Source organism: Emys orbicularis, chromosome 4 (genome assembly GCF_028017835.1).
Source record: "Emys orbicularis isolate rEmyOrb1 chromosome 4, rEmyOrb1.hap1, whole genome shotgun sequence".
NCBI lineage: Eukaryota > Metazoa > Chordata > Testudines > Emydidae > Emys > Emys orbicularis.
This window is the reverse complement of record NC_088686.1, coordinates 117,051,965-117,078,122: the sequence shown is the minus strand read 5'-3', so window position 1 is coordinate 117,078,122 and position 26,158 is coordinate 117,051,965. Positions and strand designations below refer to the sequence as shown.

The window sequence follows — 26,158 nt, the reverse complement described above, 5'->3', positions numbered from 1 at the left end:
TGAATTGAGTTACCATATTTTTTATTACGTCCTCTTATGGAGTGTATGTTATGTTAAGACAAAGTCTCTACTTATCTGTAAGTATATCTGTGAGGGTAACTGTAGGGAGAAAGCAAATGCTATTTGACCTTGTATTCATTACAAATGCATTCAAAGGACTCTCTTCTACCATGTATCATGTCCTTTATCCTGAATATTCCTTTTACCAACTCCACATTTTTAACAGCTGCTTTATCTTTACCTTTAAGGCACAGGTTATCCCATAGTGCTACATAAAGTGAGCTAGCAAGATTGGATCTTGGAAGTGTTGAAATTTACTGTAGATGACTCCACATTGTTGAGAAAATTGGATTCTCCCTTAATGGTGTAGGAAGCTGTGTATGATGGGAAAGGCAAGTAGCACAGTAAATGATGCTGCCAGCTACTTTTCAATATTAAACCAAAGCCAGTGCAGTTGAACCATTTTACAATGCATCTTGTGTGAAAGGCCATGTTGTAAAGATAAAGAGATGGTAAATCCAGGTTTCAGCTCGCCAAGCTTTTTAAAGGATGTCGTGTAATAAGCAGAATTGTTTCCTTTTCTCACAGATAAAGCAGAGAACTTCACTAGTAGCAGACTCAATAAATCATCATAGGACACATGTTCATTTTGACAAATTCAGTTCTGCCCGTTGAGGAAAGAGAAGAAGCTGCCACCTCACTATGTGGTTATAACAGACTGAAGGAGGAGGGGACACACTCACTACATCAGACAAGGAATTGGGGGAGTGTGCTGACCCAAGCTAGGAAGAGGAGGGGTAGATCCTCACTGCTTTTAGCAAAGGAGAAAGTGCTGTGCTTTCTTTCTGCTCTCTTGCAGATTAGATAAACTTACCTGTCAACAACTATGCCCAGCTGTCTCACTGATGGAGAAGATATTAGATTGATAAGAAGGTACTGATCCTTTCTTTCACACCACTGAAAAAAAGACAACTTAGAGCTGGTCAAACTATGAGGGGATGAGGGGAGAATTTCAGAAAATCTGAAGTCGTTTTCAGTCTGCATGTTTTCCACATTTGAGATTTTTTTTCCCCATTTCAGCGCCCCCCCCCCCCTTTTATTCCTTCTCACTGAAAATGGGTCAGAGTAAAAATGAAAATCGGGGGGGGGGGGGGGGGGGGAAGAGAGACGGTGGACTAAAATTCTTCATTTTCCAATTTCATTAGAAATACTGAAGATCCCTAAAAACATTTATTGGCCTATTTTGAAAAAAAATAGGCCATTTCATCCCATGAAAAAAATTTTGGTTCAAAATCCTCACTGAGCAGACATCAGAGCAGAAGCCCAGCAATTCCTATTGAAAGGGTGGCTTGGGGCGAAAAAAAGGTAACAAGTGTGTTAGAGCAGTCTGGCCTGGCATGCCCCCTTCACCACATTGCAGCATGACATGCACACCTACCTCAATTTCCCCTTGCAAAATCCCCAGTAAATCCACTTCAGGCTGTCTTGCCTGAATAATACCCCTCCCTGGGGTCAGTGTATCACCAAAATACAGTTCATTAAATTCCTGACAGAAGTTACAAACATAGTCTATTTCACACATCCAGTGTATATAGTCCTTAAACCCCTTCTCAGAGTGCATCCCCACCACTCTCTCTGCTGGGAGTTCTTCCATACCACACTCCAGTATCTTCCACCACACCTAGGTGCCTCATCTGTCCTCTTCTTGTGTTGCTCTGCCAGGGCAGCCACTTCAGCCCATTCAGCTGGAGTGCAATTCCGCTCTTCCCAGCGGGAACCCCTTCCACCTCTCTGCTGGGAGATCATCTTTACCAGGGGAGAATCCCTCACTCCCTCTGGCCTTCTCACTGTTCCTCTGAGCCCAGCTCTCTGGCGTGGAGATATCAGTGGGTGAGCCCCTCTGCTGCTCCCCTGCTTTCAGCCCTCTCCGGCCCTTGGCTCCAGCTCTCCAGCTTAGAGACAGCAGGCATCTCCCTCTGCTGCTCTTTCTGCCATCAGCCCTCTCATATCCTCCAGCCCCTGGCTTTCTGGCTTGGGGAAAATCAGCCAACAAACCCCTTTGGCTTCCTTCTGGGACTTTCCACAGACCTCTGGTTCCTGGCAGCTCTCATCTGTCCCTGATGCCCAGTCAGACAGCTCGGATTCCGCAGGTCTCTTTCTCTCACACTGAGTCTTGCCCCTCAGATTCTCTCTAGTCCTGTATAGCCCCTCCATGTGCTGCCCAGACCTCTTAAATGATCAAATGGGAGCTCCTGTTCTAGCACAGGGGAAATGGACTTACTTAATTTGTTTCATGTCATCCTGTGACAGAGTGACATGAAAATATGCAGAAAAAATCCCCCCCCCCCCAACCTCACAATACTCCTTGTCAAAACATTTTTTGGGGGCAAATATCTATATTAATTTAATATACTGTTTTTCTTGTAAATCTAAGTTTCCCCGTCCCGTTATGTCTGACATCAAAAATGTCATTAAGTAGCCTATTTATGTAGTGGAATTTCTTAAGGCCAACTATATGCAACTCTGAACTTTTTTTTTTTTAATCTCTTATTACAAGCACATTTTGCAAAGGAATCCAAGCTGGGATGTTGGCCTCCTTTCTGCATTGATTAATGCTAAACATTTTCTTATGAAAAAGTCACTGTGTTAAAAGCTTTAGCTAGAGCTATGGAAAATACACAAAGACCGCGCAAAAATCCTTTTCATAACCTTCTCAGTGCACTCAGTACTGATGGGCAATACATTCACTATTGCAGGCAATGGCCTCTCAAATACAGGCTGACAAATGGGTGGTGATTATGTGATATTAATAGATCGTCTTTTAATGACCCATCCAGGTGGCCCTTACAGGGATTTGAACTGCTGTAGACTTGGGATGCTCAGAACACATTTCCCAGGCCAGTTGTAACCTGCATTAACCTAGTGTGGGTCTTTGTTTCCCTCTTGTCTAATCCTGCCAAGAAGGGTAGTTTTTCAGTCCTGTTTTGAGGTTTGAAGAGAACCACCATGCAGTCATATGACAGGATTTAAAGAAATTGTTCTGTGTGTCACATCAGAAGGGTAACAATTTCTTCCAATACCATACGAGTTCTCTAAAAGATTGCCCACAGGATTACTCTAATCATTCATCTCTCGCATGGAACTAACTTAAAGGCTTCAATGATTACTCTGTGTACCCAGGTTCTGGGAAATTATTAATTGGAGTCTTATTCCATTTGACTTCTTCAGCGCTCATATTCCAGGTAGCAATAACTTTACTGAAGCTTCTGCATTTCATGGTAAAGAGGCTATTGGTTGGCTTTAATCACTAAGGAAATAAAGGCTGGTTCCAAATAGTTAGGGTTACTGACAGCTTAATTACTACGGTTTTAAAATATCTGGATTGTTTGGCAAGCTAGGCTCAAGCAAACAATATCTACTTGAATATGGCCAAATGTAAATTCATGCATCTGGGAACAAAGCATATAGGCTGTACATACAGGATGGGGGGCTTTGAAAAGGACTTGGGAGTCACGATGGATAATTAACTGACAGTGAGCTCCCAGTGCAACATTAGGACCAAAAGGGCTAATGAAATCCTTAGATGTATGAACAAGGGAACATCAAGTAAGAGGAGGGGGTTACATTACCCCTGTAACTGGCACTGAAGTGGCCACTGCTGGAATAATGTGTTCAGTTCCACAATTCAAGAAGTATGTTGATAAATTAGAGAAAGTTCAGAGAAGAGTCACGAGAACCATTAAAGGATTAAGAAAGCATACACTCGAGTAGCTCAATCTGTTTAGCTTAACAAAGAGAAGGTTAAGGAGTGATTTGATCACAGTCTGTAAATATCTACTTGGGGAATTAAATTTGATAGAGGACTTCTCAGTCTAGCAGACTAAGGTATAAGATGATTCAATGGCTGCAAATTGAAGTTAGACAAATAAGGAATGGAAATAAGGTGTAAATTTTTAACAGTGAGGGACCATAGGAACAATTTACCAAGGGTAATGGTGAATCCTCCATCTCTAGACATTTTAAAATCAAGATTTAGAAAAAAAATTAAATCAAAAAGATATACTACAGTGAAATCCTATGGTGCAGTTTAGAGGAGGTCAGGCTAGATGAATATCACAATAGTCCCTCGTGGCTTTATAATCTATCAAAATGTGTTCTGTTGCTTTAAGAGTGAATTGTGCTCTCTCATTACAGGAAAAAGTCTCATGGTCATTCATTGTGTGTTGTTCTCCTGGCAAACTAGTTTTAAAATCACCCACCATGATTACTGCCCTAAAGGGAAGAACTAGTAGGATCAACCAGATCATAATCCACAAAACGTAATGTTTAATATCACCCACATTCAACTCATTGACCAGGTGCTACTGCAATCTAGGGCACTTCAGGATCACAAGGACTAAGCAGATGAAGAGCAAGATATTGACCTTGAACAACTGAGTGAAGTTTATATAGATTTACAGAATGCCTATTTGAATAGTTAAGTACTGTAGCCCAGTGGGCTAGTTTGCCTTTATAATATTCAAGGCTTTGCATTATATTCAGCAGTAATGCAAGAAACCCTACAGGCCTGTGTCCTGTAAGATATTGGCTACAGCAAGTTAGCATAAGGCTTGACACCTATGAACTTTGAACAGATAAACGTTGCATAGATAAACGGCCCAATGGAAAACCCAAGTATATGGGGAGCTGAAATAGAGTTTAAGGGGCAATTCTAACCACAGGTACATAATTCAACCACAGAAGTGTCCCAGCAATGAACTGATGTACAAAACAGGTACATGAGATACATCTAAGGCTAGCCTGCTTGCTTATATATATACATACATATATCTCTTTTCTTATGGGTTTGATTATTTGTTTTATTATAATAGGTTTATATTAGAGTATATTTTGGCAGTAACACAAGGGACCTGCAGGCAACATCCTGTATGTTGAGCTAAGGCAAAGTTAGCACACATATGTTTGGGACCTTTCACCTAGTTAGATGGTGATGAGTTAAAGCATAAGATCTGTGTATGGTTGTGACCTTTAACAAAGAGGATGTGTTAAAGCAGGTTGGCATAGGGGCTTTCCTATGTTCATACTCTTTTAAGCTTAACAGGTACACCACAACTCGAAGCCACCCAGTGGAGGACAGAAATAACAAATGTGATACCTAACCACAAGAGGCCATGGTAATGAACTGATGCATATGATAATAAGTTGAGATCATTGATATACTAACCTACAGGAAAAAGACACTCCAACATTAGTAAAGTGAGGAAATACAAATAAGGAAAAGGGGGAAAATCCCCTACTGAATATGCATCAAACATAGTGGCGTCAGCGTAACATGTTATAAAAGTGGCATCCCAGCCTAGGGGGTGGTAGGAGAGAGAGATGTAGTCCTTGGGAGGTGCCAGAATGATGGCCACTGGTGATAATGGGGAAGGTGATGGTGATGAGGAAGACGATGGCAATCATTTCAGGTTGTTCTACAAGCGATGGTGGGAGTATATGGATGTGCAGATGTACATTCTGTAGGATCTCTATCTTATTAAGTTGGGGTGTTTGTGATTGTGCTAAATGTATTAATAAACTATATTTGTAAATCGAAGAGTTCTTATAGTGTGTGAGTGTTGCAACTGTGCACATTGGGGTTCCCAACTATATAATAATTTGAATAATACTGGGCCTGATCTTGGAACAAGTACCTGTCTACCCGGAGAGTGATAACTGGGGATTCTTAAGTATTCAATAATACATAATCTAAAGATCAGGCAACAGTACTGAACAAAATTTAAAACTTCATGTCATCTTCAACGTTCAAATGTAACAGGTGTTTCTTTTTTGGTAGCAGTCACTGCTATAGGATCACCATCTGATGACTGGTATTTCTTAGTAAGAAACACTTACCTCACTGTTGTTGGTGTATCTCCAGAATGCAGCCTGTATCAGTGCACAGAAAACAATGGCAAAACAGAAGAATCCCTGAGGATAGAGAGAAAGCACTGTTACTTGCAGCATTTCCTCTTAGGGGCTGAAAACATTTATGTGAAAACACAGTAGGAGAATAGTTAATTATATTGGCTTTGGCAGGTTTAATGCAAGTCACAGTTAAAAGTTAACTTCTTTTAAACAACCTTCAAAATCTCAATCACTTAAAGGAAGCCAGCTTCACAATAGTTTTAAAATTCCCTGGCAGGGACCATAACTACACAGTGGCCTTTTAAGGATGTTCAGCAGAAGAGCATGTTGTGTACTATAGAATTGCTAACCTATTGCTTCAGGTTCTACAAAGAAAAATGTGAAATTAAGAAATTAGATTTAAAATGTGGTTCTATTCTGAAGTGAGACTATGTGAAAAACTGCACCTTCCTACTCAAGAGATCCAAACTCCCTGTGTGTTCAGAGCCTGTCCGCTCAGTAGAGAGAGAAAAATATTACCTTTTTTTTTGGCCTCAATAACACCGCAGAGCCAACAGCTATGAGAGAGTGAGCTGGATTCTACTCTGGCTTGTGCTTCAGAGTTGTTAACTAAGTTCCAACTGCAAAGCCAAGCTGATTCTTACTGACTCCAGTGGGGGTTGTGCAGGTGTAGGACTGACCCTGAATAGTGATAATGATGAAGAAGCCAGAAAGAATGCAGGCTGACTTTCCTATTCTTGGTGAAGTTTCCAGGACTGGCTGTTAGAAAAGCCATCTCTTTAGTTGCAGAAAACAAAACAAACACTTTATCTGGAGATTGAGTGAAAGGGGGGGATGCCTGTCATGAGGATGAGACCAGTAGATCCTGCTTACCTAAAAGAAACACGACAGTAAAATGTTTAAAGGCCCATGGATCCTGAAGTTGAATCCAGAATTCTATTGAAAACTAACATTTTGTGAAAATTTGTCAACATTTTAAATATTTCTACTCTTTTTTGGAAATTTTTCTATGGCTTCATTAAATGGATGTTTTAACTGAAATGTTATAAAAGTATGGAAATTGTATGGCGGGCCATGAATGCTCACAAAATTGGGGGTTGGGGTGCGGGAGGGGGTGAGGGCTCCGGCTGGGGGTGCAGGCTCTGGGGTGGGGCCCAGAAATGAGGAGTTCAGGATACGGGAGGGTACTCTGGGCTGGGACCGAGGGGTTCAGAGGGCAGGAAGGGGGTCAGGGCTGGGGCAGGGGAGGAGGTCAGGGGTGCAGGCTCCGGGTGGCGCTTACCTCAAGCAGCTCCCAGAAGCAGCGGCATGTCCCCCCTCTGGCTCCTACGCGGAGGTGCAGCCAGGTGGCTCTGCACCCTGCCCGGTCCGCAGGTACCGCCCCTGCAGCTCCCATTGGCCATGGTTTCTGGCCAATGGGAGCTGCGGGGGCAGTGCTTGGGACGGGGGCAGCATGCAGAGCCCCCTGGCTGCCCCTACACATAGGAGCTGGAAGGGGGACATGCCGCTGCTTCCGGGAACCGCGCGGGGTGGGACAAGCCCCTGACCCCGCTCCCTGGCTGGAGCGCCAGAGCAGGGCAAGCCCCGGACCCCGCTCCCTGGCGGGCGCTCGAGGGCCAAATTAAAATGTCTGTAGGGCCAGATGTGGCCCCCAGGCCGTAGTTTGCCCACCCCTGCTTTAAACCATGATTTGAGGACATCAGTAACTCAGCCAGAGGTTATGGGTCTATTACAAGAGTGGGTGGGTGAGATTTTTGTGGCCTGAAATGTGCAGGAGGTCAGACTAGAGATGATCATGATGGTCCCTTCTGACCTTAGAGTTTATGAGTCTATGAGAAAAAGGTTGAAAATGCACACTATTACTGACAATATTTCAGGCTCTCCAGGGCAACTATCTGACACCATGGATTGTGAGGTCACAGTGTCCAATAAGCAGCTGAAATATTATAACACACCACACTTCCAAAGCCTAAAACTATAAGGCAAGTAGACAGAAATGCTGCCAGGTGTCAATACAAAGAACTATACAATGTGATAGCTTGGAGGAGGCTGAGCTATAGCAGTTAAACTTCCCTATGGACTAGCCACCACTAGTTCTTGATTTCTTTGTAGGCTTTAACAGAGGAGCTAAGAGAACCTGCGCCGGGAGCATGACCCACGCGTGTCCCTTTGCTAGTGGAAACAAAGCTGGGAATCGCAGCAGCAACTGAACTATCTGTTTTGCTGTTTGACAGCTGCTGCAAGGAACTGCAACAATGTGCAGAATCTCTGGGTAGAGCCCAGGAGGAGTGATGTCATGGCTCTGAGACAGAGCCAAAGACAACACTGCCCCTCTGTTCTCTCCTTTCTGAAGGGACAATTCTCCACCACTCCCCACAACTGGATCATAGCAATAAAACTGACTGTACAGTGGTGAAATTTTAACCCTTGAAAGCACAAGAGAACTGGAGTCAGGAATGAAATCTAGAGGAGAGGTGAAGCATACCAGGCTGTTCAAGACCTGTTCCGATTACTACTCACTAGTCAAATTTTTCACATTTTTTTCCCCACAATGAAAAAAGGAGGTTTAAAAAACAAACAAAAAACCCACCAATACTTCTCATGAAAGATTATCAGCATTATTGAAGTTACCTGTTTTTGATGACATTTTCCAAGGTATTTTAACTCAATGTCAATATGAAAATATGGTTCTCAGAAAAATGAAAAAAAGTTATTATGAAAAAGGTTTCATTAAAAATTTCAATAAAGATACTGAAAAAAATTCATAACCTCCCCTCCCCTGCCAAAATTGGTTTATTTTGAATGCTGCCAAATGGAAAGAATTTCAAAACATTTTCTACTTTCCCCCCCAACCAATTCCACGCCTCATAAAAGTCTCTCAAATGTCTCAGATTATCTAGTTTAAGACCCTTCTCCACATCTCCCACCGTGTCTGCCCACTCCTTTGCCTGTCAGCGTCTGCTCTACCAGTATTTATTTTATGTAGTTTGTTGCCAGTACTGAAATTTGCTCCCTGTTGGGAGATCTCCCTCCATCCATTCTATGATATACAATTATGTGACTCCTAGAAGTACTCATAAATGAATTACAGGCTGCTTGTTCATTTCCTAGCCAGAGGGTTTATAATTATATTAGAAGATATTCTTAAAAACAAGAAGTTGTATTTAAATACAAACAGCTAAGGTTGCCTCTTCTTAACACCCCCCAGATTCTAAGAAGACTGCTATGAGCTTGTTGCAAGATGATGCAGTACATTTTCTTTTATGAGATGTAACACATTCAGCCCCATCAAATGCTGTCACTGAGCTAATAATCAATTACTCCTTTATGAATTACCTTGTTTTCATTCTTGCTGCAAGGAACAATTTGTCTTCTGTAGACTTGGCAGGATCCATAGAAATGTCTTCCCATCCCCTGACTGGCCTATCTTTTTATCTACCTTTCTCACGTTCACCCTTCAAATAAAAACCTTGCTAGACTTCAGCTTCCCTTCTTATTCAGTGCAGTCAAACTCAGATCTTATGCTGCATTCAATTAATGCTGCATACAATTAATGGCCCTATCCTCAGCTGTGGTGGGGCTGCTTTGCACCACTCAACTAATGCAAAACACCAGCAGAACTGGTAGATCCCGCCATGGGAGGGTCACTCTGGATTAAGGAGAATCCTCTGGTGGCAGAGACTGTTTAACAGCTCCTACAACCCACTCCTGTAGCCAGAATAGGGGCTGCCCTATGCCCTAGCAATCCCCAAGAGCTGTAACAGTCTCTTGGGGATATGGGAAGCTAAAGTAAATTAGACATGAAGGCTGCTCTTATGCCAGGTGACTGGGCCCAACACAGTGGCCCAAGATCAGGGGAGTGGTTAGGCTGGCTTCAAACTATCCTTGCACTCTTCCTCCTGAGCTGTGCTTGAACACTCCTTGATCAGAGTCAATATATTTTATGGTACAGTTACATTAACTGGACTTTTATTTCATCACTTGTTTAATCTGTACAAAAGAAAAAAAAATACTCCCCCAGTTTTCCATTGACAGGAAGCAGTATTCTGGCTTTTGTCTTTCTCCATATCTACTAAGAAGCCGACGAGTCTGTCTGCATGAGAAATCAATTTAGTGCTCTCTGACTGAATGCAGCAAGAATTCTGTGTAGTGCTGGCTCTACCTGTGTCAGTTTCTTCGGGAGGCAGTACAGCTTTAAATCAGTCCAGGTAGATTAGTGCATAATTGATGCAAGTACAGGCTCAGCCTAGGAAGCGGATGACTGCTAAAGCAAGGCATCGAAGTGCACGGCTGCACTATTATGAATCCCTAACACACTTGCCTACAATTATACATCTGGGAGCAGTAAAGTAAACAGCTTATGCTAAATGCCTGCCACAGTGGTACGTCACTCTGAACTACACCGAAAAGCTGAGCTGGATCAGACAGGGACTGAGGATTCTTCTTCTTGATCACTGGGCTGGAACCAGTCTTTGGAATAGTTTACCGGTCCTGAAAACATTCTGTTCTGGCCTAGCAGTGTTTCTAGCCCTAGAACGTTCAGTTATTGGATTTTCAAGACACACAGTTCTGATTGCATATTACTTTCTTTCTCTATTTTTCTTTCCCTTCCTCTGCACTTCTGACAAAACTTCAATACCCAGTATCTCAAGAACTGCTGGAGTCGGAGATTTTTACTTTATATTAGCCGTTCTAGAGAGACTGCTGTTTCCTTTCCTCCTCCATTTCAATTTTGACATGGCTTCGGACACTACTAGAATGACAGGACGTTTAGATTCAGTGATATGGAGTGTGCCATTGGAAAGCAATGATTCAAGCTTTGCCAAGGATACCGTATCAGTTCTTATCCCTCACAGTTGATGAGACAGACCATAAAACTCTCACCGGCCCCTCAGTCGAAGAAGATTTTTTAGACACTAATGCAGTACCTCAGACCACCATTTCCAGTTCCCTGGTATCACAGCAGTCTCTGGATATTAACCTAATTACATATGCAGCTCCTAGTTGAAGATCTGACCACCACCCTGTCCTGTAGGGTTCACTCACGCTATTTAAATGTCAGTGGGTATCATACTAGGGCCTGTCTACACTGGGGATATTTGTAGTGTAAATACAACAGGGAACCCTCTGGTATAGATGTGCTGCACCGGTATAAAATGAGGCTTCCCTTCAATGTGACTTATCCTGGTTTCAAACCAGGGTAAGCCACACTACTGCAAGCCCTGTATCATTACTTGTATTACACCTCAACCTAGGGTGTGTCTACACTGCAATAAAACACCTGCAACTGGCCCATGTTGGCTGAATTCAGGCTGGGGCTGTGGGGCTATAAAACTACAGTGTAGACGTTCAGGCTAGAGCTGGAGCCCTCCCCCCCTCTCAGGGTCCCAGAGCCCAAACGTTTACACTGCCGTTTTGTAGCCCCAAAGCCCATCCCCTGCGAGCCTGACACAGGTGTTTTATGGCAGTGTAGACATACCCCAAGAGGCCCCACAACCAAGACTGGGGCCCCCATCAGCTAAGCACTGTACCCACCCATTCTGTAGAGGTTTTACAATCTAAATAGAAATGACAGCCAAAGCGCAGGAGGGGAAACTGAAGCACAGGTAGGTAAAGTGACTTGTTTATGGGTCACACCGTATCAGAGACAGGAACAGAACTCTGGTCTCTTGGCGCTCAGTCCAGCATGCTATCCAATGGACCACATGTTGGTAGTCTATCAAAGCAATTCATCTACAATGGGCGTGTGTAGAGAGGCCCCTATCACTTTTCTTTGACTTTCACAGATATAAGAACACCAATATTATAGCTTCCTCCTCTATCTGTTTGATTACATAATTAAATCCTCTTAACAAGATCCATTTTATACAGAGAGGCTTCTTTACATCAATAATTAACAAAGAAGAAAAGTCCAGTACATCAATAAACAAAAAAGCTACAGAAAAGGGACTTTAGACTTTTTCTATGAAACACATTGTAGCATAGGCGTATGCTGCAGCGTTCTGAGACCAGGTCTGGGAGCCAGAGTCTCCTGAGTTCTAATCCTAGTCCTTACAACTCCTCTACTGATACAGGTAAATCATTTAATCTATTTGCTTTAATTGCCTACTGGTATATTTGGGATCACTAGAGGTATTGTGAGGATTAGTTACTGAAAAGCACTTGCATGGATAAACAAAAACAAAAAAACACACACAGAGAATTAACCTGTGGGACTCACTGCCACAAGATATAAAGGCCAACAGTTGAGCAACATTCAAACCAGGATAGGACATTTATATGAACAACAACAACATCCCCTGCTACATTATACATATAGAATAAAAATGTATAAAGGACACAAACCCTGGAGGGTGTTAGCTAGCTAAAATTTGTGGGGATTAGCAAGGAATTTCCCCTTTGGACAGATAATTCCACGGTTGACTATTAAGGGATTTCTTGCACCTTTTTCTGAAAACTCTTCTGCTAGCTACTGTCATTGAGGCTTTCTTCAGCAAGAGGACCTCAAGGCTTAGCTGCTAGTAATGAGCTCCCAAGCTCTTGCAGATTTAGCAGGACTCACAGCTCATCTTCTGAGAGTTTGGCATTGGCTAGGCTGGTAACCCTCTTTGTCTACAAAAACTATTGTGATTTCTAATTCATGCACTCATACCTGTTGCTACTGTTCCCTCATCCTCCCTACTGGGCTTGCTTCTGTTAGTTGCTGCTTATTGTCTAAATCCTAGATTGTGTGCTTTCTGGGGCAGAGACTGTGTTATTAGATTGTACATTAGGGTCTTAACCCTTGTCTGGGTACAAACATAATAAAAATAACAAATAACGTAACTAATGTATGAAATCTGAAGAAGCTGATTGAACATGACATTCCCCTCCCTTCTGTCATGCAGCTGGCTCTGGACTCAGACTTTGACAATTAAAACACAGGACAAGTTTAAGTTCATCACAGAATGAACAGCAGTAAACTGGTTTGCAGAGCAGTGGCTGTGTAAGAGGCTGGTGAGAAGGGTGGCAGTACAATCTGACCTGACCTGTCTGATAATGTTCTTCCTACTAAAACTATGGGGGACAACTAGAGAGAAAGACAGACAAAATGGTGGTGAGAATGTGTATGAAAATACTGCAGCTCATAACAAGATTGCAGGCAGCTTCTCTCTTATTTTAAGAACTTGACACCCTCTAGTGGTGCAGCAGGGAAGAGAGGATTAGTACATAGTTTGTTCAGTTGGAAGGAAACCTGTAGGACTGCTGGAGTTTTTCTTTCTTGGAATGACGCATTTCTAGTTTCTTGTTTGGGTCAACAAGAAGCTTAGACCTTATCTTTCCCCCCTCCTCTGCCCCAGACACACTCACAATGGATCTAGGTAAAAAGAGGCACCCTGACCCTGGGCTGTTCTGTCTTCCAGGGAGAGAATGGGTAGTGCAAAGGACTCCACCCACACTGCGGGGCTTATAGCAGCAGACACACACACAATGACTCCAGTATACTGGTGACTCCCAGCCTTTGCAGTTCACATTCAGGCTTCCCTTGAGTTCACAGACTATATTACTACAACATCAGAAAAAGTACCCCCCACCCGCCCCTGTATTCTACTAGGCACTTATTCCACTGCTTTCCTCTCCCCCGTCCTAGATGCACACACCCCGCTCTTGCCTCCAGCACTGCAGGACTGTCTGATGCCAAGGCAGCTCCATGCGTGAGGTTTAAAACAAACAAGGGAGGGTCTAAGAATCTGCTGCTGAAACGCATACAGCTTTCATCACCAGGGCAAAAACTGCCTTCTCGTCTCCCTCCCTTCTCCTTGTGCAGAAGTGTTATTTGTTAATATGCTTGGTGCTTTACAAGACAGAAGATGAATGACTTGAAGAGCTTAATGCCTGAAAGATGAAAGGCAGACAGTAGATGCACTGGGAATCCCAAACGAAGCAAAACAGATGGTTTAAATGTGTCGCCTGATGGGGGTTGTTTTGCTAGAGAAGGTTGGCAGGAATGCCCCAAATGATATGACTATGTGGTTGACACATTTTGAGGAGAAAATATCCATTTCATGCATATACCAGCTGATGAACTCCAATTAGTTTTCCTTAAAAGTATGAGTTAGGTAGAAAGCTAGCCTCGACAGCATGCTAAAACTGGTAATGCAGTCAAAACTGGGCTGGTGCCACCAAATGTTCTAAGCTCACAATCATCATGACGTTTACAAAATACTTCATTAAATTGGAGTTAAGATTGCTGTTGCAGGGCAGAACACGGGACTTCAAAATCTGACCCAAATATCAGAAAAAACAAAGAAATGCTTCATTAAGGACACCCTACAGAAGAATGTTGGCATTACAAAAGTAAACCAAAAATAATTGTCATCATCTTGGCAGATAAGCACCCCCCCTTGACCCCAAATCAGAGGCATATATACATAGCATCTTGAAAAATCAGGTCACATATGGATAAAATCATCACCTGGAATCACTTTGAGAGGTTAGGCACAGCCATGCCTTGAAAAGCAGCAGGCAACCCACTGTGTGCATGATGTGTGTTCTAGGGCACAAGGCAAAACAACTAATCAACACTACAAATACCACATTTAATGGTCGATAAGCCAAGTGTGGGGAGCAAGCTGGATACAGACAAAGCCTCTTCCCTGTATCTCCACATCATGGTGTTATCACCCAATTTGGAAAAGCTGTTCCCTGCCCACCCATGCCCCTCTAACCAAACACTTACCATTGCCATGAGGCACACCGATTCTCTCACTGTGGCAACAGTACTCAGCAGGGCTGCGAGGACCAGAATCATGCTCAGACATATCCCGCTGTAGAACGCTGGAGGAAAGGCACACATTGGAGTTTTAAGAAGACATGAAGCCTTAGCTGCCTTTCTTTCCCCTTAAGCAGGGTTGGGCCCCCTTTGATAAGCAAGAGCTTGCCTTTCATGAGGAACTTCTGGATTTTTGCTCCTCAAGCCATCAGGCTGGGAAGTCTGAGAACATCACAGAGCTAAAAATCTTGGCAGGTAGTGCCAGTCCCCTCTCACAGCAAAAGCACAATAACATTCCCCATCCTGCCCCCAAACCTGCTGAAATCTTAAGGGGGGGGGTGACATAATTTTGTGTCAGGACAGAGATTTAAGATGTAGAAACTGAAGACATTCTGCTCTGCTGAATCTGAAAAGAAAGGACTGTGTTAAAGGGTGTACACAAGAACGGCCATACTGGGTCAGACCCAATGGTCCATCTAGTCCAGTACCCTGTCTTCCAACAGTGGCCAATCCCAGGTACTTCAGAGGGAATGAACAGAACAGACAATCGAGTGATCCATCTCCCGTTGTCCACTCCCAGCTTCTGGAAGTCAGAGGCTAGGGACACCCAGAGCATGAGGTTGCATTCCTGACCATCTTGGGTAATGGAAGTAATCTTGGTAAACTGAGTTAATCTCTTTATTAAAAGTTTCTAATACTAAGCAAAAACAGGAAAATGCCCTCTCCCTGGGCTTGTCTGTATGAACACTTAGTTTGCGGCAATCTGGGGTGTAAATCTACCCAGCACTAGCCTGGCATTGGCCACTGTCAGAAGACAGGATACTGGGCTAGATGGATCTTTGTTCTGACTCAGTATGGCCGTTCTTCTGCTGTGCACTAAAAGCTTTGATCTACGCCGCTTTGAAATGAGATAGATCATAGTGCACTAGGAAACTTTTAGTGCACAGCAACAGTGTCCACATGGACACTTAGTGCACAGCAGATTAGTATGGGGTAGATTTATACCCCAGTTTGCCAGGAACTAAGTGTTCATATAGATAAGCCCTGTGTGTGCAGAGAAGAATAATCAGAGTTAAAATACTGTAGTATGAAGGGGTCTGCATGCTCATATTGGATGTAGCTGTAATATAGATCATGGAAGACCCTTGCTCTGCAGGGTACGGTACAGACTCTAAATAAGGGGCAGTCTCTGCCCCAAAGACCTTACAATCTAAGGCCCTGGTCCCACAAACACTTGCCTATATGCTTAATTTTATGCATGAGTCATTCCATTGACTTCAATGTGACTATTTTTGTGCGTGAAGCTAAGCACATGCTTAAGTGCATTGTTAGATCAGTCTCTAAAAATGGACAAGATACAAAGGGATTGGGTTGCAGGAGAATGCAACAGACTTTAAACTTATCCAGTGTTCATCTTTATATGGCTTACTTGTCCCACCACACTAAGTTTATAAACCTTTGTGCGGTGTCCCCCCGACCCTTTGCTCCCATAGTTCCAGCAGAACCACGTGCCCTGGAAACATGCCAGGCCACCTTGTTATTTTCGCCAGAAGATCACAAGTTCCCTTTACAATTGTCTCTGCGCTCAGATAAAGATCCTACTGAATCACAGACTACTGAACAGGAGCATGAGTTCCAGTACCCACTATCAGGAGCTTATGCATTGCTAATCTTGTGCAACAGTCGCCTTCTATTTCCTGGCCAGAGCAGAGTTCTAGCTGATACCCAATGGGAGAGTTCAGGGAATACACTGATGCTGAAAGCTCTTCAATCCAGAGCTCACTTCTAATAATGCATTGCACTAGTACTCTAAGGGTATGTCTATACTACCCGCCGGATCGGCGGGAAGCGATCGATCCAGCGGGGGTCGATTTATCGCGTCTAGTCTAGACGCGATAAATCGACCCCCGAGTGCTCTCCCGTCGACTCCTGTATTCCACCGCCACGAGAGGCGCAGGCAGATTCGACGGGAGAGCGTCAGCAGACGACTCACCGCAGTGAAAACACCACAGTGAGTAGCTCTAAGTACGTCGACTTCAGCTACGTTATTTACGTAGCTGAATTTGCGTAACTTAGATCCTTCCCCCTCCCCGTGTAGACCCGGCCTAAGTCTGGAAGTGAAGGGGCTTTAGACCCACCAATTATAATATTTAACTGGAGCCTGGAAGCAAGAATACACAAGAGGGTTTGACTTGCTTAAGCCCAAAAGTTAAAACCCTGGGAGTGTGATATAGATAGGCACCATCCCAGTAGCCATAACAAAATGGAGGGAACAGAAAACAAAACAAAAACAAAAAAAAAGATGAACCTCAAATATTGTTGAATGAGAAAATCCTGGTATCTATCCCCAAAACAAAAAACAGAGGCAATCCATTGCATTTTAATGCCTAGGGTGTTCTTACCTCCCCACTCCGGTCTTTCTTACTGTCTTTTTTCCATTTAATTTGTTTAAGTTTTTCTTTTTGCTAGCTTAGGTGCATTGATCCTTCCCTATGACCCTTTCACCTATCAATGTCTGACATAAAGCTGGTCACAGGCAGCAACTCCTGCTTGTGACAGACAATAGTTGCTGTTCCAGGAAGAGAGGGTTTTTGTTTTTTGGGGTTTTTTTGCATTTCTCTCTCTCTCTCACATCTATCGTTTCTATGTTCTGCCTCCTTTCCTCCACTTTTCTGTTGTAGTCTCTTCTCTGATTTTCCTCTTTGTCTCCCACTCCTTTCCTCCTTTAAGAAGTCGCCACATGCTGTAAATGGAATGAAGACCTGGTTCCAGGCTGGGGCTGCGTGGCTGGGACGGTTTTTACATTCTAATCACACCGTTCCAATCGTGCCAGTGTAAATTCAGCTAAGGTTGCAGGTAAGGAGACACTGAGCTCTTCCATATTTTTGTTGACCTCCATTCTGTGAGACCATCTGCAGTAGTTTATGCCTACTCTCTTCATGGGATGTAAATAGAGAGAGTGAGGGCACAGCTGGCTGCCACCTGAAATTGAATCGTGGTTGGTTTATGAGCCAAATTCTGCTCTCATTAAAACAGATGTAAAACTGGGGACTAGCTCCACTGACATGAGTACAGGTACAGTACTTTGGATTCACCCTGTGGTAAATGAGATCAGAATGCAGCCCTAAGTATTTTTTTCAGTTTATCCATAGGTAGGCCAATTAACCAAAGCATCAATGAACATTCATGAATCACAACACTTTTTTTCCTTGAACTCTTCCCAGTCTGTCCTCTTAATCCTCCTCTCTGTTCCCCCAATTCTTTGTCTGTATTTCTTTGCCCTGTTTGTTCCCCAAGGTCCTGATTCAGCAAGGTGCTTAAACACATATGTAATGTTCAGCATGTTACTAGCCCCATTCACTTCAATGGGACTACCCATGTGCTGAAAGTTAGGTACGTACCTTGCTGAATTCAGGGCCTGAACCTCTCCATCTTTTTCCTCTTGCCTTCCTTACTGTCTGTTCACTTATGTCTCCCTTCTATTCCACACAAATATAAATGTCCAAACTTTTAAAGGGCCCCATAGATTGTATCTTATAATGTGCTCCTTTCTGTGGTCCTACCCAGCCTCTCACTTCCATTGTGAGCTATTCTGAAGCTCCTCCCATACCTTTGGGCCTACTTATAGAATATTTATCACCCTCCATGCTTTGTCTGTAGTAGATGAAGCATGGGGGACAACAGTGGACTCAGCAGTGCTGAAGCATGATGAACAGCGTTCCCCCACCAAAGGGCCAAGCAGGTGTTTCTCATATAGAAAAGAGGTACCTTGCCTCTGTAGCGGCAACACTATACACCTAATTGGAATCCCACTTCATGTGAAGTCTCTGTATTTCCTTTCATTGCACCCTAATTTTACATAGCTCCAAAGATGCTGGCCCTCACAGGACATCTCAGTTGGACTAAAAAATGCGACACTTACCTACGTTGTGGAAGATTCTATAGGGGTTAGCCTCAGAGGAGACACCACTGATTATGCTGAAGTGAGCCCCATAGCGGGTGATAATGGTCAGTATGGTGACTGCCAACCCCAGCAGCTGAAAAACAGAGATTTTACTGAGGAAGGAAAGTAGCAAGTGCAGAATTCACAGAACAACTACTGCAGATCTTATGAAATGCTATCAGGCATACTCAGATACTTCAATTCATGCCCGAAGAAAAACAACCTGTTCCCCGAGAAAGTTAGTTTACAGTATATACCTGAAAGTCACACGTGAAGGGAACCCCGGGGCCCTTTAATAAACTCTTTGGACAGTACTGTATAATTACTGCATATGAAACCACTCACTCTATCCGTTGGACTCTGCTAGCAGAGGAAATTGTAATCACTGGGAAAAACCAGAGGAATCGTGTTTTCACAGACATCCCTTTCAATGGATTTACATTGCACCAATTCCTGTAGTATTTAGATACCAAATTCTGACATGTGTGCACGAGGGGGATGTTATTAGCTTCAAGAATGGTCCTGGGTCAGATTGCGTTCTCTGCTCCTGCTCTCGAGCAATTTGTAGTGTCTTTTGGGGAGTGGAGAGTAGCTTAGGTGTATTGTCATCTCTGCTAAGGAAAAGCTAGTGTCAATAGATGAGTCTTGCACTGTGCTTTAAGGCTTTGTCTGCACTAGCCTTTTTCCTCTAAAATTTCCCAGTGTTGCTATCATTTCAGCTCCATCAAGGATAGTGCTACTGTAGATAAGACACTGAGTGACCACCAACGTTTTAACCACTGTGTTATCTAACCTGCTCAGAGCCTGTTAGATGGTGGCTGTCTGACCTAGGCTAGTGCTCCCACCATTGCTACCAAGAGTAGAGCTGAAATAGTCATAGCAACAGTGGGGAAATTTAAAATAAAACAAAACCCTAGCGTAGCAAAGCTGAAAGAGGCAAGACAGGAGTTCATCCTGATCTCCTGAAGCAGGGTCTCTGGATGCAGGCTTCCCTCTGAATGCCTCTTCTCCAGGTTCAATTAACTTTGTTCTGGGAGGCATCAACAACTGCATTACATGCATACAAAACCTTTATAATCTGCAATATTTTCCAAATTCACAAGGAGAAGAATCCTCCACTCACAAAGGGACATCCTGGAAACTCAAACTCTACAGTGGAGAATCAGAAGTAAGCATGTATGTGTTAAACATTACACTTAACTATTCTAAGTGTAACCCTATTACCTTTTCAGATGATGACCAATAGATTTTGCCCAAGAGGTATAGTTTGGTAGATTAAATATACTGTGACCCTAAGAACCCCTCAATGCCAACTGGCAAAGGGTTCACTCTTCTGTAACAGCAACTCTTAGCAGTCCTGACATACTCATTACACTTAGCACACCGCTTTCTAGTATATATCCATAAAGAATATAATGTAAGGTCTCTAATAAAAGCTTATGTCATTCTGATCCTCAATCGTTGTGAGATGTCTGTACAGGTGATAAAGAGTTGTGTATAAGTACTGAAAATATGTTTTAAAATCTGTGTTCAAGGCAGAGCTGATAAACAGGTTTTGGAGACACAAACAACAGTAGCTGGTCCCATAAGAGACCACCTTGTCTAATATTCTGGGACCAACATGGCTACTACAACATTGCAAAAAGACACCAGAAACTAAACTGAACCACAGAGGATCATCCTGACTCTGGGGAGGAAACAATGGATTTGGGGGGGGGGGGGAATATTAGGAGAAGGCAAAAGGCAGTACACTTTGCATTCATGAAAGAGAGATCCCAGCCACGTTGCTTGGAGATGCTGGGAGATTGCTTTAGGTGAGATAAACTACTTTAGACAAGGGTTTAGTGTGTTAAGTTTAGACTCTAAGAAGTGTGTTATACTTTTTGTTTAATATGTAACCATTTCTGTTTCCATTATTACACTTACTCCGTATCTTTTAAATCTTAATCTTTGATAATAAACTCATGACTGTTTTCACTATAAATCTAGCTCAGTGCTGTGATTTTACGTAAGAGTTGATCCTCAGCTGAATCGAACAAGCTAGTGTGCACACTGTCCCCTTGGCTAGCAAACCTGGTATTTCTGTGAGTGTTCACCGGTTAAGGGCTGGACACTGTGGGAGTACTCCAAGGACTCAGGGGTTGAAGTGTACTTATTACTAACCTGCACAGAGAGAGCAAGGCCTGCAGAGGCCTGGAAGGCAGTGCTTGGGTTGATAGAAGCTGGTGATTTCAGGGAACTGAACTACAACAGGCACAGACTGATCCACACTTAGGGCAGGTAGCAGTGAGGTGCGTCACAACCTTTGGTGCCACTAGGAAGTGCCACATATACAGTAACAGTTTTGCCCAATTTCAATACAATAGAACTTAAAACACTTATGATCTTTTAGGCTGTTTACAACTGAGAATCTGTTATACATACACAGTAAAAGGTTTAGTCCAGCTTCAATCAGCTCAGATTTCCTGCAGAAATACCAATCTAAACAAATCCTCATGGCCTCACTATTGATACGTGTTATTGTCTGTATCCATATGTAAAGAATACAAATAAACTAAACTTGAGCTAAGCACATCCCCCTTCAACAGGTTTGAGTGCAATTCTACCTTGAATAAGTCACATACTTCGTAGGCACAATGACAGCCCCTCTCTGAAGGGAGAACAATGTATTGCAACTAGAGCTGGTCAACTAAATTTTGAATTTACATTTTTTTCGATGAAATTTTTACCAAGCTTTTTCCCCCCAGTCTTTTCAACCAACTATAGAAACTAACTTGTTTCACTTCAATATTCACTTGTTTTCCTCTCTCTCTCTTTTTTTTAAGGGGAGTTAATCGTAATGCAGTTGTCCCAGAATTCCTTGGAAGAGTTCACCAAATTTCATCACATTTGCTTCTCCACAGCCACTCAACCAGAACTATAGAATTACTTCTGGTTTGCAGTACAGATTCAGAAGATTCCAACAGTTACATTCCATCCAATATCTGTCTCAGTAGACAGGCTTCTGTCCGACTACAAAGATGCTCTAGCTTATCCAACACATTTTAAACCACCCACATCTCAAGAAATTGTTCATCCAAGTGCAATAAAAATTGTTTTTAAAAAGAAAGAAGCATAAGAAGATATCCCTGTCCTCATCTTAAAACTACCATGTCTGATGGCAGCAACAAATTTCTTACTTAAAGGCTAGTTCAGAATTGTGAAATAGTTGCATTACAGTGACACTTGAGAAACCAAAAGCTTATCGGTGACAGAAGGCAATGCTGGGGAGTAGCGATAACAGTTCAGGATGCAGTAATTCATACAGTTTGCTTCTTTCACCATAGAGTTTTTCAGTGCTAAAATTGAAATGAGAGAAACAACTTTTACAGTTCCTTTTTAAGAAAGAATTTTAAGGCGGTCAGTTTACTTATCCCAAGTTCTGTACAGGTTCCCACTTCTGGTTGTTACCATGACAAAGAGGCTGGTTACTAGCAGCTGGCATTTGGTGGTCCTGACCCAGTGTCTCCGTCCCATGTTATCCTCTTCTCACTCAACACTGGCAGTCAGTCCCTGGAGAACAGTGCTTCAGCTAAGCAGAAGCTGGCAGTAGTGCATCTTGGGAAGTGTAGTCCTACTACAAGCTGACACACCTCTCCCAAAATGGATTATTATTAATAGCACTTTTCATCCAAGGCTCTCTGTGTTTATAACGGTTTTATTATTAGGTATGAATATGAGCTTGAAATTAATCTTTTTTAAAGAATTTCATGAGATTTTTAAAGTCAAATTTGTTGAAATACTTATCAAAATGGTGATTGAAATTTGTCATTTTACTGACATCCTGTGCTTTGGTAAATTAAAATTTTCAATAGCTATTTTTATAATGTTTTTGATAAAAAGAAGTCACCAGGAAAAGAAAATTTTTGAAAAAATAAATAAATAAATAAAGTTTCACAAAAAGCTTTGGAGTTTTTGAAAAAAAAAAATCCATTGATTGATGAAAATCATTTTGTATGAAAAATGTCAGCCTGCCCTGGATAACAAGATATTACTTCCCTCACCCCAAAAACACAATCCTCTCTGAGTCAAGAATCTATTAACATCCAGATTTCTGGATGAGAGAGAAAAACATTTAAGAGCAATTCTATTCGGAGAAGTGATTGTGTAAAAGTGGTACCGTCTCATGCAAAAGATCTGTTGTCTGTGTATATAGAGTAATATCTGCTTATCTTAGTGTCTAATGCAAGTGACTACTTTCTTTTACTCCCATTAGTGCTGCAGACCCATATGCAGCTATGAGAGAGCGATCCTTGTTGTGCATTGTCTATAAAACTGTTTACCAAATTCCAATCAGTTGCACCTGTGCAAACTCTCAGAAGGCAATGGATGTTGCAGAGTTGTCACTGGAAACAAAATATGAAAAAAACAGAATTACCCAAGTATGTCTGAGGGTCAGGGCCGACGAGACGGGGGGGGAAGCCGGTACAAATTACCGGGGCCTGGCGGTCCGGAAGGGGGCCCGGGTCCCGGCTTCCCCCCCTCTCGTCGGCCCCGTTTAGCCAGTCCGCCCTTGCTGGGGGGCCCGAACCCGCTCTCGGCGGCCCTGCTGAGGGTAGAATTTCAACTACAGAACATTTATTGCTGCCGATGATATGGGAAAAGGAAAGAATCCAGGTTAACTCTCAGACCTGTAGTTGTTTTTGCAGGGCTGGCAGAAATAAAACAACATCTTTCCAATTGAAAACAGAGCATACTTGATATGGAAATTAGAGACAAACATGGACTCCCTCCTATACACTTCCATCTTCACAGAGTTACCTCTCAGAGTAGTGCTGCTCTTCAAACAGTAAATCCAAGCTTATATTTTCCCTAAGCAAATCACAATGAGCCGTAAGGACAATCTAGATGCAGTGTGACACCAGAAGAGGATGGAATCAAAGCATTCAGAATGAAATTCACTCATGTGCAGAGGGTCTTTTCTAATTAACAGACACTCACATTAATCCTTAGTTTCAGGGCCAGACTGATGGAAGAGAAGGGAAGGTAACAAATATAAAAATCAATGTCTTCCTTTTCTACTTATTAGTTTTACAGGTAACACAATATCTACTTCGGTTGGTAAGGCTGAAAGGGACAGAGAGGAGGAAACAAAATAGGGAAAGAATAGAAACCACATGATACAAAGAGAAAGAACATCAAAGTGAAAACAGATTGCACAATGATTGCACGGGAAAACAACATGATGTTACATCATCTCAAGTGCAACAGTATTTAGTAAAGTGAAAGCTTTCTTGTGGGTTTGCAACCAGGAAATCTTGCAAGATTTGAATTAAATTTACCCCCACTGTTTGTGAGCAGGTGATCTTTGGAAAAAGAAAATAAATTGGAGGAAATATGGGCACTCCCAATATCAGAAGACATTCCTATCACAGCGGTAGCAAGAGGAAGGACAGTCCAATGGTTAGGCCACTAAACTGAGACGTGGGAGATTGAGTTAAATTCTCTGCTTTGGGCAAGTCACTTAATTTCTCTGTGCCTCATTCCCTATCTATGGGGATGACACTTCCTCACCAGCAGCGGGGTGAGAATAAATACATTATAGATTGCCTGGTGCTCAGATACTATGCTAGTGGAAACCAGATAAGTAGAACTATACAAGTTTTTGGTTTCCTGGCAATTCTGCTTTCGGGTTGAACTGCAAACAAAGTTTGTTTGAAATTTTTGGTGAATCAAAGAGCGAAAAAATTGTTTCAGTTTGAATGAAATATTTTGTTTTGACCAAAAATGTTTCCTTTTGATTATGACCATTTAAAAACATTTTTAAAATAAAATTAATTTTGAAACAATGTTGTTTTGAACTGAAAAACCAAAACAGTTCATTTCAAATATTTTGAAATAAAACATTGATCCCCCCCTTTTAAAATTTTCTCTCCTCCCTTCCCCCCCGCCAACACAGTTTGACGAAGTTGACATCAAATTGTGAAACGTTTTGGTATCACCAAATCTGCATTTTTTTGCTAAAGAGTTTTGGCTGGAAAATTTTGCCCAGCTCTACATATAATAACTTACAAGATGGAAAAGATTAAGGCAAGATGTGGGTGGTACCCAAATTTAATTTTTTACTGCTATTGATTCCTTTTAGTATTGTAGGGCCAAAAGAGAGACAGTTTTATTCCAATTCCTTCTTGTACATTTTCAAGAGAAATGGCTACTATGATACAACCACTGCAAAGCCACTGAAGGCAGTTAAACAGATGTCATTGAGGGCATAACTGGAAGACTTAGTTGTACTCAGGTGTAATCTAGCCAGCAGAAGCTTGATTGCAGGTGACAACGAATAAGAAGGATAGCACCCAGTTTGACTGCCACATCCCCAATTGAATTTACAGGCACGGCAGCTAAAGATTAACACATCATGAAATATTTAATACAGAGTAATATGCAGAGACAATAAGGAACCACACAACCCCATCTTTACACAGTGACTTTTCAAACCAACTTCACTTTAAATACTAATGAACGTTAGTATTCTTTTAAAAAAGAAAGACCCTCTGCTTTTCCTATCTATCCTTTATTTTACTGCTGTAACCAAAATTCCATAATACATATTAAGTACAGAAAGAGAAAACCAGCAGCAAATTCACATTGCCCACTAGAGGTTCTCACAGGCTAGGAGAATGGGTTGACATTCTGAAGTAACCACGGTTTCAAGTTCACTTCTTGACGCAGAACGTGCTTGCTTTCCTCCATTATCCGCAGACACTGCTTCTATCTACAAGGTGTTTCTGAGGCCCTGTCTATCCTATGTCAATTTCTCAAAGCTTTCCCACCATTGCTAACACTGGTTCAGCTCTACTGATGTTATTAACACTGGGAGCCCTAGCATAGAAAGAGGTTTGCTGGCTCTTTGCAGCAAACCTCTATGCAGCATTTCAATTACAAGATGACAAGGTGGTAAAAATGCTAGAAACCAATGAAACTTTGTCTACATTAGGGCTGCCGTGGGGCCACTTCAGCTGAATAGTTGGTAGCGCTGGTAGGAATTTTTCCTCAAATACCCTAGTGTAGACAAGGCCTTTGTATTGCAGATGGATAGGTGAGAAGAGGTATTAGATTGCTTTTCTGTTATACTAGATCACTAAGGCCTGGTCTACACTAACCCCCAAATTCGAACTAAGGTACACAACTTCAGCTACGTGAATAATGTAGCTGAAGTCGACATACCTTAGTTCGAACTTACCGCGGTTCAGACGCGGTCCACACGCGGCAGGCAGGCTCCCCGTCGACTCCGCGGTACTCCTCTCGCCGAGCTGGAGTACCGCAGTCGACGGCGAGAGCTTCCGGGATCGATTTATCGCGTCCAGACCAGACGCGATAAATCGAACCCGGAAGTTCGATTGCCAGCTGTCGAACTACCGTGGTAGTGTAGACCTGGCCTAAGAAACAGCATTTTATGGCAACAGCTCTTTGTTCGGCAAGGGGATTCCCCACAATAGCTTGTTTTTGGGAAAGTCTGCCCAACAATAGCTTTTGGGGGCTGCCCTGTCCTAAGAAACCTTTTCTTTTGGGGAAAG

At 42.6% G+C, this 26,158-nt stretch overlaps 1 protein-coding gene across 2 annotated transcripts in view; it reads right to left on the bottom strand.

Moving 5' to 3' along the window:
* TSPAN32 (tetraspanin 32) overlaps positions 1-22,169 on the bottom strand; it is a 53,727-nt gene extending 31,558 nt beyond the window's left edge. For both annotated transcript variants that reach the window (XM_065402754.1, XM_065402755.1), the window contains exons 1-4: positions 22,053-22,169; positions 18,582-18,696; positions 14,627-14,724; positions 5,896-5,970 (exon numbers count right to left, since the gene is read on the bottom strand). In XM_065402754.1, coding sequence (XP_065258826.1) covers positions 5,896-5,970; positions 14,627-14,724; positions 18,582-18,696; positions 22,053-22,118 — 354 coding nt within the window. In that variant the 5' untranslated portion in view covers positions 22,119-22,169. The remainder of the gene's footprint in view (positions 1-5,895; positions 5,971-14,626; positions 14,725-18,581; positions 18,697-22,052) is intronic.
* Positions 22,170-26,158: the final 3,989 nt, after the last annotated feature.